The sequence below is a fragment of the Parasteatoda tepidariorum genome, chromosome 7 (genome assembly GCF_982258835.1).
Source record: "Parasteatoda tepidariorum strain Cologne lab strain chromosome 7, Ptep-v5.0, whole genome shotgun sequence".
Classification (NCBI taxonomy): domain Eukaryota; kingdom Metazoa; phylum Arthropoda; class Arachnida; order Araneae; family Theridiidae; genus Parasteatoda; species Parasteatoda tepidariorum.
This window is the reverse complement of record NC_141761.1, coordinates 103,702,426-103,716,642: the sequence shown is the minus strand read 5'-3', so window position 1 is coordinate 103,716,642 and position 14,217 is coordinate 103,702,426. Positions and strand designations below refer to the sequence as shown.

The window sequence follows — 14,217 nt, the reverse complement described above, 5'->3', positions numbered from 1 at the left end:
GTTTGGTTAAAAGTTACTAGTATATGTATGCTGCTAACAGTAAAAAAAAATAAATTAAAGGATTATCTTCTTCCATTTACATTGAAATTTGTTAAATATTTTAAGATAAGATTTGGGGAAGATTCAATGCCCGCCTTTAAAAAAATAGAAATTCTGCGTGTAAACATCTTATTTAACCGCGAACTTTATCTACTTTCATCAAATCTTTAAATTTTGTAGATCACAGTGGATGAAGGTCCGAAGGGCACAAGAAGTTAAAAAAAATGCATGATCTTTATTTCCCTTGTCAACGAATAAACCTTAAAGTTAAATTACTTAAATTAACTAAAACTCCTTTTTAGAACCTTCATCCACTCCGTTTTCCATTTTTTCCGAAATTCACTAAATTTCCCTTTCGAACATTTTTCCACTCTCATTTCTACTGTTTCCTAAATTCACTAAAATTTTATTTTAGAACCTTCATCCAATGTTTCTTTTTTCCTCTGGGATATGCTTAGATAAAAGTTGCTAGTATATGTATGCTGTAAATAGTAAAAAACAAAAATAAATAACTTTGACAAATGAATGATAATTTTCTTCCATTTACATAGAAGTTTGTTATATTTTATTCTTCATCAAAATTCTAACATTACAGAATAATGAGAAAATGCATTTGCATGAAAAGACAATGACAGATTTATTTTTCATATTTCTATGTAAATAGTTAATAAATATACAAATTTCACAATAAATACAATACTTTTTTTTATCTGTACACGTGACATAAAATCGAGAGATTTAAACAAACTTGTTTGGTTTCATTTATACTCATAAAAGTTAAAATTAAATAAAATATATCAAACATACCAATTTTAAATATTTATACACAAAAATATTAAAAGGAACTTCAAAATTAACTTGCAAAGTTTTTTATATGTATCTACTCATTTTAGTATCAATGTATTTAATATTAAATTTTAAGAACATAAACATCAAAGAATTCTGCCGATTTTATTATTAAATCGGTATAGATATTCTATTGTAATACATTTTTCTTTTAAATTTATTAACATGGATTATTACAGAAAAAAAAAAAAAAAAAAGATTTTCTGCTTATAGCAGCAAAATCTGCCGAGAGTTTACATTTATTGTCATTAACTATGCTGTTAATCATTCTAAAATATTGTAATCAAATTCAAATTTTTTTAAACGAATGGATATTATAAAAGTTTTGTTATTAACACTAAAATATTTCATTTTTCAAATTTTATAAAGTAAACTGTCATAAAATGGAAAATATTGGCTGAATAATTCAGTAGGTGACTAGCACTACGAAATAGCAACATTAGTACAGTAAAATAACCGTAAAAATAACGTAAAAAAACGTAAAATAAAAGATATTAAAAATTTAATTTATCACTTATTTAATTTTTATAATAATCCAATAACAAAATTTATTCTCCTTCGTGTTATGTGTGTAAAATTATCTGTATTAGTCAGAGCTTCTTGTATGCAGGGTGTCCCGTAACGACCACCCTAAATATATTTTTCTAGAATTTCTGTCAAAAATGGAGTTTAGAAAGTATATAGATTAAAGTATATCAAATTATGCGAGAAAAACAAAGACGAAAATGCTATTGAAATCTAAGGAATCATTAGTGGAAAAGAGGGGACACAAAACATTAAAACCTGTTTGATTAAAAAAATAGAGAAACTAAAAGACGTTTGTTAGAAACACATCCAAGTTTCCTTCTACAATCAAACTGGTTTTGATGTTTTCAGTTGTAGCTTTCAAAGTAATCATTCACTAGATCTTGATAGCGCATCTGTTTTTTTTTTTTCCTCACTTAAATATTATTTTCAAAACCTAAAAATTCATGCTTTTTTTGACAAAGATTCTAAAAGTATATATTATGATTGTGATTACGATACCTGTAGAGAATGCATAGAAAATTTAATGAAACTTAGTAAATGGAATAGCAAATGTTAACCAAACTGTTATAAGTTAACCAAAATGTTAATCAAAAATTTACAATAATAAAAACTAGTTTTGAATCATTTTTTTACAGTTTTATTTTCTCTGTGGTTATTTTACTGCAGAAATCGGTAGTGTAAGTCACTCTTGAAATTAAAAATTTTTAAATCCATAATTGAACTTATTCTGACCCAATACTATGTGACATAAATTAATTCACCTATATAATTTCTGTCTCTCGATTCTTGTGAAATAATAAACATAAAATAAACTTAAAAATTCAGAACTATAAAACATCTTAAAATAAAAAATAAACTCTATCTATACCGCAGACTTTGTACATATGGACATAACATTCATTTCTTTGGAATCATTGAATTTTTTAGGTTTCAGAAAGACATTTAAAAATACACTACAGGAATATTTTCTTTAAAAAATATAAAATTCATTTGTTTTTCACCTTAGCAAATAAATTAAATTTGTAACAAGCTTTTTATCACACAGCTTGAAAGTAATGATGCCTATTTAATCTATTTAAGTGACTAGGCGAGACTGAAGATTCAAATGAAATTTAATGACATAAGGGAGTTGGGTAATAATCAAAATAATTCGATTCATTTGAATCGATCACTTAAGTAATTCAAAATCTCGAATCAATTGAGTTAATGAGTCATTCATGATTTGAAAAAAATAATAATTCAACTGAAACGAATAATTTTAATCACGTGATTCTAGCTAATTAGCAATTGTGGTGATTGAATCAATGCTCCTTATAAGATTCCAGTAATTTGATTTTAAACAATCTTTTAAATCGAATCAATTCAAATCGTGATTTTGAATTGATTGGAATCCACTGATTTGTATCGATGGTTAAAATGGTGATACGAAACACTATAAGTGATTTCAAATCCTTTATATTGAAATATTTTAGACAATTTTCAGTAATCACTTAAAGTGATTTGAATCACCAATTTCATACCCAACTCTAGAAAGTGATATAAAATAAAAAACATAACTTTTCACGTAATCACAATAACATTGTATAACTTCTTTAAAACAGTGACATTTTTCAAAACTGTAATAGTTTGCATTTTTTGAACACATGCAAATAAAGGTTTTTTTTATGAACATACATCGTAAGCACCACAGTTTTTGAACTTAAATTCTGATTAAAATTAATTGCATAGCTTTAATATTTCTTATGATAACAAAATGTCAGTTTTCAGTCCATTTAAAACTCTTTTTGAACTTGCATATTCTAAATTACAGACTGACTAGCTTCGCCAAAAAAAATTCCTCTGTGTGTGATCTAGAGCACGTGAAAATTTTCTAATAAATGTTTTCATGAACAAAAATTGATAACGTTTTTAAAAGCGAATCCAGTTTATGATACGCCATTCGATTCCGAAAAAAGAAAATCAGAGAATCACCTCTTTTATTATTGCTTCTGTTTTAAACAGACTATTTTCATGGGGTTCTCTGAATGAAACATGTTTTAACACGTTCAAATTTGACATTATGCGTTGAAGAGTCCAACTGCTTTGAAACGCATTCAGTCTACCTTTACTTCTTCAGATGAGGGCAAGGGAGAACTACTTCTGCAACGTGATTCATCCTCACTATACTCTTTCCCTTCATCTTCATCTAAATCGTCATCGTCTAAACTATCTACACTTAAATGCTGTTTGTGTCCATTAGTTTTGATTCCATTTAACTCAAACTTCCGATTGATTTGCATCATCATTTCGTAGGCGAATGCTTTGTGGTGCAGATTCAGTGGAATGTCTCCATTTTTTATATGACTCAGTGGAGTTGATGGTACATTTATTTGATTTTTCATAGAATCAGGACTTTTATTACTTCGCTCTGTGCTGGGGGACGAAATATTCGATTGATCATCATTACAGTGTCGCTTTCTAGAAGGTTCTATATCGTCGGGATCAGAACCGTTGACACCACCATCTGTTTCGTCGTCCAAATTATCACTGTGACCACTGACCGGACTGCTATTTTGCCTGGGAGAATAAGATGCTGAACTCATCAGTGATTCACGATCTCTTTTTCGTTCCTCCAGTGGATTCATTAGACTCATTGGATTGATGCCACTGTGTCCACTATTCGTCACTTTTCCAATGAAATTTCGAATTTCATCAAAGTACGCTTCGTCCTTGTCATCAGGCTCGTTGGCCTTGGGAGAATCATCAAGTATTGTGGGTCCATCGGCTTCATGCTTCTTCAAATGCCTGTCTAGATTCGTTTGTTGTCCAAAACAGCGATCACATAGTGGACATTTGAAAGGCTTTTCTTTGTTGTGAATGTTTCGAACATGCCTCTGAAGGTTGGATGATATACTAAATGATCGTTCGCAATATTTGCATTTGTATGGTTGCTCACCAGTGTGCGTACGTAAATGTCGAGTCAGATTTGCAGACCTTGGGAATATCTTGCCACAGAACTTGCACGAGTACCTTTCTTTGGTTTTGTTTAGATGGGGGGACATGATTTCATGCATTGGCTTGCTGACTTTTTCCATATGTGCTCGCATGAAGTCAAAAGATGGATTCGATGATAATAGCGGACCTAAAAAGGGATACCTCGGAGGAAATGCAGGCATGAGACGTTCTGGACCAGGGAAAAGATTGAAAGCTGGTTTTTCTTGTTGAAATCTGTACATTGACTCTAGGAACATAGGATGTATGGGTCTTGGGTAGGCCATTGGCATTTTGCTAGGGGATGGCGGCATGGGAGGACTTTCTCTCTTTTGAAGTTCTAGTTGTGGAATAGGTTCTTGTATGGGTGCCAGTACAGGAGGACTATCATACTCTTTGATTCTTTCTTTCTCTTCGTAAAGAGAAAGTTTCCGTTTTTCTATATCGTCCTCGATGGTAGGTGACGGTTTTTTAGGCGTTACTCGTAAATCTAAGGGCTGTTCATCAGTTCGAAGCGTGTCTCTCATCTTTGGATGGTAATCCGAAAGATCCTCACTGTGGGATTTAGATTTACTATTTTGAGACAGATCGAAAGGCATGTCATGATCCTGTTTTAAAACTCCATTCGAAGGAATGGGTCGCAAAGGTCCATTGGAATTGATTGGAGACCTGATGAGACAAGGATCGGGGCACACCGAAGCGAGTTTGGGTGAGCCTTGTCTGTGACTAATAAACATGTTTGATGGATTTGCTTGGCTTTCTGATTCACTAACAGGCGGTACACCGTTTTGATTTTGTTTCGGAGAATTTCTCAGGGATTTGGTTACAGCCTCTACTTCCGAGTCTGCGTCACTGAATGAGGAAATATCCTCACCAGCAGTGTCTTCCGACGATAGTTCTTCAGAAGCTTCTGATTCAGAAACTTCGGAATTGTGCTTTTCTTTAGTTTTTCCTGGTGATTTAGTCTCTTGTTTTACAGAGTTTGACGTGCTCGGTGTCTCTTGACAACCATTATTACTCAAAAATTGTCTCTGGAGATCTTGAGCAGCCTGGGCAGCAGCCGCTATATTAACAGGGTGACCAGGTAGCAGGCCAGTATCTGGTATGAGTGGGGGTGGTGCTGGCAGTCCAGGTCCTGATATAAAGGGGTATCCGAAGAATGATGGTGGATACAAGGAAAATCCTGGTCGAGGGTAAAACAGAAGCTGGTTACTGGGTGGTGCTAAGCTCATAGGCCCTGTCTTGCTGGAATCGAATCCAGCTGAACCAGGTGAGGTTGTTTGAGACTGATTTGGAAGGGGTAGAGCTGATGATGATGAATTATTTGTGGGTGCCCCTTCACAAAAGCGTTTGTGTTTTGATAAAGAAGTAACTGCACTAAACGCTTGTCCACATTTGTGACATTTAATTTGCATGCGACAAGTAGCATGCATGCGCTTGTGGCGGCATAGGTTTGAGAACTGCGTGTAGGCCTTGAAGCAAACTTCACATCTAAAAGGCTTAACGCTGCTGTGGATGTGCGTGTGTTGCTTTAACCCACTGGATGTTGCAAAAGTTTTTCCACATTCAGGACATGCGTGAGACCTGGCTCCGATATGTTGAGACCTTATGTGCCTTTGTAAGTTACTGGGATCAGTGAAGACTTTTTTACAGTTTTCACAGACGTATCTTCGGCTTTCGTCGTGTGCTATTTGATGACGTATGAGGTTCGATTTCCAATTGAAAACTTTAGGACATTGTCTGCATTTGTATTCCTTTTCCCCTTGATTGCTGTCTTCGGAAAAATGGCAGTTTCCAATGTGTTCACTGAGTCTGTGGAAGAAAAAAGTAATATAATTAAAATTTTATAGTATAATATATGTAAATAATAATGTATAATAGTAAATATATGTATAATAGTATAATATATGTAAATTAATTATCAGTTTATAGTTTTGCATCACGCATTTTAATATAAATTTTTAAAACATTTTTAAAATTTGAGGTAGGTAGGTAATTTATTTACGTCACTCTACAGTTGCACAATAGGCTATTGGCGAAGGTCTGGAAAACATCCTTGAGGGTGATCCAGAGACATGTTATCGCAATTTTGATCCTCTGCAGGGGGGATGGCTCCCCGGATTTAGTAGCCCGACGACCTGCGCGTGAAGTCGTACACTTTACGGTAGAACAGTTTTACGAGGACCGATACCTCGCACCCTTGGTCACTACGCAGCCTGATCAAAGTGGTCACAACCCTCTTACTGACCACAGCCAGTGATACTTGACTTCGGTGTTCAACTGGGAACCGTGACTTTACAATCAGTTCACTGCGGGACGTTAAAATTTGAAGTACAAATGTTTTAATATATAGTTACGATCTAACTTGTACTTAACAATTTTACTGCCGATAACTTGAATTGTAAGTATTTCGTAACGTAGTTGCATTTCGAATTGTATAGTCTCTACCAAATATTAAGTTGATTATAAATTTGCATTATTTGCGTGGAAACTTTATTTTTCACGCATGTGTGCATTTCGAATTTAATTTTAAATAATTAACGCTACACATCTGATTCAGTCAAACATTCTATTTTGTTTCTTAAAATTTGTCAGTATGACTTATTTTTCCAACAACAAGAACGTAATTACTTACTTAAGTTTGAGCAATATTTTGTATTAATTTTTGCATTTTAATATATTTTTCAATAAAACATGGAATAAGACGCTATTTTTGTAAAAAAAAAAAAATTATCTGCCACTATAAACTGTTACTTTTAAACAGTTTTTCGATTTATTTCAGCATATTTCAGACAGCGAGGACTTAAAAAAATATCTCATGTATAAATTGTATGATATAGAATTTAATATAAGTCATATAGAAAATGTATTATGCAGAACTTAAGCGTATTTCATACCAAAATCGAATTTTATGCAATAAAATTTAAAAATATTTCATGTGAAAAATGTATAATAAAGAATAACATGTTTGATATATATATAAACTCATTAATCGTTTTAGATCATTTATCAAAACTTATATATTTCATTTAATAAAACGTATAATATACAGTTTTAACATATTTTGTATGTATAAGTATTTTGACATAGATATTTATACATAAATATTTATATAAGTTATGTATACATAATTTAAATGCAGAATTTTTTTGTAAGTAAATATTAGGTGATCAGAAGACCGATAACTGCTTAAAACACGACTGTTTTTCATTCAAAACGCAAAATCAAAAATTCAGAGATATAAAATACTACCAAAAGATATTCTCCAAAAATGAAAAACAGTATAATTAAATATTTAAGAGGGTCAGTATAACATAGTTTTAACGTATTTTGTATAGATAAGTATTTTTACAAAAATATTTATACATAAATATTTATACAAAAATATTTAGATATAAATTTTTTATAAATAATTTAAAAGCAAAATTTTCTTGTAAGTAAATGAGATAAGAAGACGGATAATTACTTAAAACACTTTCGACTGTTTTTTATTCATCACGAAAAAAAAACAAAAATTCACAGATATAAATATTATCAAAGGATATTCTCCAAAAAATAAAAGAAAGTATAATTAAATATTTAAGAGGGTCTACGCCCACAGAACATTCTAAAGTTGAAACAGGTCACGCAATGTAAATAAGATCGTGCGACACCGTGTCGGAGCAGGGTTGACACCCAGCCAAAGATGCTGAGGCCATTTTCCCATAAAACACCTACTCCGCGTTTAATTCTTGAAAGAAGCTAATGAATAAGCAGGCCGGTTTATTTCATTCTTTGTTATGCTAATGATAAACAATCAGAAGTCCAGCATATAATATAAAGCATTTAAAAGTCTAAACACTCCTTAAAGATTGAAAGCAATGGTATATAATTGTCACGTTTTTTCTTAAACAATTTGTTCACGGTATTTAATGTTTGCTTTAATATGAATAGCATTAGCATGGGAAAACCCCCTTTTTTATTATCTTGAATTAGGTTGAAAGATGATCCAATCTGTGGCATTTGATTAAAGAAAAAGAGATGTTGAAAAAATAGGGTTGTATATTTATAGTAGGAAAGGTTATAATTAATACTACTGTAAAGCTTAGAATTTTTTTACAAAGAATTGAGAGTTGATTTAAATTACAATGCGTTCAATTATGTAAAGCAATATATTCAGATTATTGGGTCACTAACTATATTTAAAGCATTTTTATAATTCAATTCGCCATTAAAATACTTTTACTTTATTAATGACGCTAAAAATGCATTTAGAACATCAAGTTCATTAAAATGAGGTAAATATAGGTAGTTTTATATTAAGTTCACAAAACATATAAATTTCACTGTAATAATTTTATGAATTTCTTTTTTGTCGTGGATACAGTGAATCATCATTTAATTTAAATAATATAGGTAGCTACATATTAAGTTCATGAAGCATATAAATTTCACTATAATAATTTTATGGAATTTATATGTATTTTTTGTGCCAATGGTGAATTAACACTTAACTTTAAACAATATATATAGGTAATTATGTATTCATATGTCACGGTAGTTCGTGAAACACATAAATTTCATTGCAATAATTTTTTGGAAATTTTTCTTGTTGAGGCTATAGATAGTATTTGAAGATTATACAGCCCTTAACCTTAAATACTGAAATGAGTTATATAATAAGTTCATTAAACATATTGGGCTCATTGAAATGATTTTGAAAAAATCACTATTAGCATAAATACAATAGCACGCTGCGTGTTTTGTGCTGTTATTTAGAAAAAATAAGGAAAACATCTTCAGTGCATATCTAGAAACAGTACAAAGGAATAGTTTGATACATAAATGTCAGATTTGGAAAAAAGGTGGTTTCATCTAAAGAGGAATTATTATGAGAGAAGATTTATGTTCTTTTTTTCGAAATCAATACTAAACTAGAAATAATTACCCCCTAAAAATACTGTCATATGGAATCTAAAGCTAATATTGCATTTAGTTTATCAAATTAGAAAATAATGAATATTTTTTGTTAATATGGGAGTTTTTTTTAATTTATCAATGTGGAAAATATTCCTTTTAACGTGGAAAGTAATGAATTTTTAACGCTTTTACTGTTGACGTAGTCACGAAAGTGAAAAAAATATCCGCTTTACATAATGAGGTAAACACAACTAGTTTCTTTATTGCGCATCCACTGTTAGCTACATTGAGATAGTTATCGAATTCACGAGATACTTATTGAATCCACGAGATCGTTATTGAATCCACGAGATAGTTATTGAATCAACGAGATAGTTATTAAATCAACGAGATAGTAATTGAATCAACGAGATAGTTTTTTGAATCATTGAAGATAGTTATTGAATCAGCGAGATAGCTTTTGAATCAGATAGTTATTGAATTAATGAGATAGTTATTTCAATAAGATAGTTGTTGAATTAATGAGATAGTTATTGAATCAACGAGATAGTTATTGAATCAATGAGAGAATTATTGAATCAATCTGCCTAAAGAGAAATTATTTTTTATGAGAATTATTCTAAAATCAAAACGCAACTACCATCCTGAAAATGAAAAAGAGGAACATATAAATGATGAAAGAGCTATCGATAATGATTAATGACACTTAACGTTTTGCAAGTACAAAGAAAGATTAATATTCTCCTCACAGCAATTGACACATAATGCAATCAGCTTGTTTTTTTATTAATTATTCAGCTTAAATATCCCTTGGTCATGCAGTTTGACCGCAAAATCGCATCCAATATCTCGCCGTGGGTTAAGCTCGGAGCTCAAATAAATAAGATCCGTGAATCACCCAAAGAAAGGGTGTGGATATCTCCTTTCACACCTAGATCATTGGGTCAAAAACATCTCTATTCGACCTCATTTGGATATCTCGGATATCTAATTTTGGTTTACGAAAGTGACGATACACGTCATTTCATCATCAAAACGTTTATTTTTTAATTTTTGATGCTTTTTTAAGAGCTCTAATTACAAGAGGGATAGCAAATCACGTTATGATTACCTTATTGTAAAATAATTTAAGTTCTTTGATCCAACTGAAAATAATTTTATTTTCACGTCATGGTGGTCTAATTGACAAATAATTTTATTTTCACGTCATGGTGGTCTAATTGACAAATAATTATATTTTCGCGTCAAAATGGTCTAATTGACAAATAATTATATTTTCGCGTCAAAATGGTCTAATTGACAAATAATTTTATCTTCACGTCATGGTGGTCCAATTGAAAAATAATTTTATTTTAACGTCATGGTGGTCTAATTGCGAAATAATTTTATTTGAAACGCTATAATGATCTAATAAGCGAAAAACTTATTTAATTTTAATCAACACCGAACATCTTAAATTACACTGCAATTTTTAAGTCTCTGGTGAAAAGCATATTTTTCACGTATTTCATTAGACAATATTCTATAGAATATTCAATATACCATTCAATTCTGCATAACATACGGACACTATTCTACAGAAGTAAACAGAAGGAAAAAACTAATTTCGTTGGTGACACTTTTAGTTTTTTTTATTCGTAACTCTAATGGGTTTTTATTCATAAAAATAAGAGGATAAGAATTGTCATTTTTGAAACACAAAATTAATTTTAAAAATGTTTTTATTAATGATAGAACTCGCAACACATTGTTTAACAGAATTTTTAAATAAATATAAACAATTTAACTTTCTAAATTCCGCTAAAACATCGTTTTAGTGCAACATTAACCATTTTTCTCAGAAGTTTTATTCGAATAACAAAGCCTTAAGAAAAAAACTTTTAAATTATTCTAAGTAGTTCTCTAATAACTTAAAAGATGGCGACAGTGTTTTTCGCGATTCGTCAGAAATTACTTCAAACTCTCTTCATCATATCATCTCGCAATTTTCAAGTTCGTCGATAACTAAAGAACATGCTCTAATTCTACTAAAAGACATCTTATCATCATCGTAAATTCATGACACCGCGTTTTGAAATGATCCGAGAAACAAGTTGCCGGAACGGAAATTTCCGTTTAACGAAATTTTCAATTTAGTAATTTCGTCAGAATTGTTATCATCGAACGAATGGGCAAGTGGGACAAACTAAACTTTAAAAAATGAGCCGTGATAACTTGATTTTCGTCATTTTTATCTGAACATCTGACAAACTTACGGCATTTACCTCCTAATAATATGTAGAATAAATAATTGTATTTGCTCTTTTTTAGTGAAAAAAAAATAATTTGAAGTTTGTTTGCAAATTCTGCATAACTAGAAATTATTACCATGCTGCAATTTGCTACTAAAAATGATCTAATATACATAGTATCAAAATTAAAAAGGTATGAAAAAAAAAACGATTCTAAAAGTTTTCTAAAAAAAAACTCAATTCTTTTCATTTTTTTCATCAAGTAAAGTACAAAATATTGCCTTAGATTACATGCTCGTAATTTTCCGTCTCCATTAATTAGATTCGATATTCATCAGTTTTAAATCGAATTTAAATTTTTTTCGTTTTAATTTAAAATAAATAACAGATATATTAGAAGGGAAAAAATTACTAAGTGTAATTAAAGCAATGAATTGCTTTGGTTTGGATGATATCAAGTTGCAATTATTACAATTCATTTCTAATTTTTTGCTAAATTATTTATGCCCGATGATTCTAATATTGGAATAAACTCGCATCGCATATTTAGGATTTAAAAGATTTTCTTACCAAAAACAATGCATTACATAAAATTTTTAATATTTTGCCCTCGTTAATTTGATTAAAGAGATATCATCCATTTCAAATCAAACCTAAGCTAAGTTTCAAATCAAATTAAACCCGGATTAATCAGATAAAGCGTGTTCAAATGCAATTATTTTCTTGCTTTTATTTGGATGATATTGAAATACAATGATCCATTTCTAACCTTTTTTTTTATCAAATTATTTATGCGCGGTGAATCAAATTCTAGATTTCACTCATGTTCTGAGGATTTAAATGTTATGTTTAACAATAACCTATAATTATTATATAAAACTGCAAGAAAAAAAATTTAAATTTTCAAGATCACCCACGTTGTTGTTTACCTGAATCTTTATTCTTAAAGTAATATGGTTGTGTTGCAAAAAGCAGGTTATCGCTGTTGCCAATTCGTTTATCAAAAAAGTCCGATTTTTTTTTAATAAACACGGGCGTGGATGAGAATTACTTTCAGAATGAAAGACCTTATTTGATATTAGATAAAGGCGAGGTTGTCAATGTTCCTCCATAATACCACACACGGTTCTGGAAAAATCTGCATGCTGAACACGTTATTTTTTTATTCCTTTGTTCTAATAGGTTTTTTATTCTAAAAGTTAATCTATATAATACAGTATACTCTCGATATCTCTAAGTCGAAGGGAGGTTTAAAAATTTCGAGTTTTCGATATACAAAGTTCAGAATTAAATGTGTTCTAAAAAGTAGAAAAATTGTATTCTAAAATATTTCTCTAAAAAGCAGAGTCGTGAAACATGAGAATAACTACTTATAAACACGTGTGTAATGATTGTTGACTGTAAGTCTCAATAGACAACAATTATAATTTTAATTTTCTAAAAGTAAAGCAAAAATAATTATGCATTAAATAGAAGAGAATTGATTTACAATGAATTATTGTAATTGATTGATTTACAACGAAAAATTAATTTTCTATTTCGAAAAAAATTCGATATAGCGAGGTTTTGAGAAGAAATCCTTCAACATAGGAATTCAAATTACCATTAGGTAAATATTTAATGCCAAGGGAATTGTTTTTTTTTTTTTGTTGACATAACAAGGTTTTGGAGATATCAAAGTTCGAAAAATCAGAATTCGAGATATCGAGAGTATGCTTTATATTATTCCGAAATTTAATGGATTCTGTTTATGATTTATTAAATTATCGAATTCTCTAAAAGGTTTTAAAAAAAGGGGACATAATACACCAATTTTTGCAACAATCTTTTTTCAGGCATCGTTATTAGCTGTATGATTTTACGGAATTTTATATAGCAGTAGATTGTTTAATTTTAATACATTCTGTGGAGCATGGGCTTCGCTGAATAGTTGCGTAAAATATTAAATACAAATTTGCTTAATTCCGCTTATGTTGTGATTAGTATTTCTCAAACAAATTGTACGGTTAAATGATTTCCTTAAATATTAGATTCCTTACATAATTTTTTTAATGTTATAGGTTATTGATATGATTCTATAATTCAATAGATTCTCTGAATGATTCTATAATATGCAAGTGTCTCTAAATTTTTACATAGCATATGAAGCTCAATGCTGACTAAGACTATATTAATTTCTAATCACCGTTTTTTAAGCTTTGATTTCATGCTGCTGATTCATACTAAATACTGCTTCTCAAAATAAATAAAGAAAAATAGATTAGCTAAACAATAAATATTTCAATAGACTCTCTGAAAAAATCCTATAACATAGTAGATTGTCTAATTGATTCTGTAATTTACTAGAATCTCAAAATTCTTGTAGTCACTTATGCCACTTGCTAATACCAGCAATGTTGCTTCAGAATCAAATGAATTTTTAAGGCAGAGGGTGTGTTTCTTACTTTTTCAGTGGCGCCATTTATGACCACGAGTAAAGCTATAGCCACACACACGTCACCACCCGTTTTACAGGGAGGACCTAATCATACTTCATTCTTTCATCCACTGATAGTAATTTTGACCTGAACCAAAAATAATAAATCTTCAATTCAGTTCCCCCAGAGGTATTGATTAAGAATCTCAAAATGATTCTAATATCATTCCATAAAATAAGAGATTCTCTAAATGGTTTTATAAAATATCAAGTTCTAAAGCAGTCAAG

General features: G+C 30.3%; 1 protein-coding gene across 2 annotated transcripts in view; it reads right to left on the bottom strand.

Annotated features, from left to right (window-relative positions):
* Positions 1 to 561: 561 nt before the first annotated feature.
* LOC107436282 (histone-lysine N-methyltransferase MECOM) overlaps positions 562 to 14,217 on the bottom strand; it is a 238,393-nt gene continuing 224,737 nt past the window's right edge. For both annotated transcript variants that reach the window (XM_016047922.4, XM_016047923.4), the window contains exon 6: positions 562 to 6,195. In XM_016047922.4, coding sequence (XP_015903408.4) covers positions 3,507 to 6,195 — 2,689 coding nt within the window. In that variant the 3' untranslated portion in view covers positions 562 to 3,506. The remainder of the gene's footprint in view (positions 6,196 to 14,217) is intronic.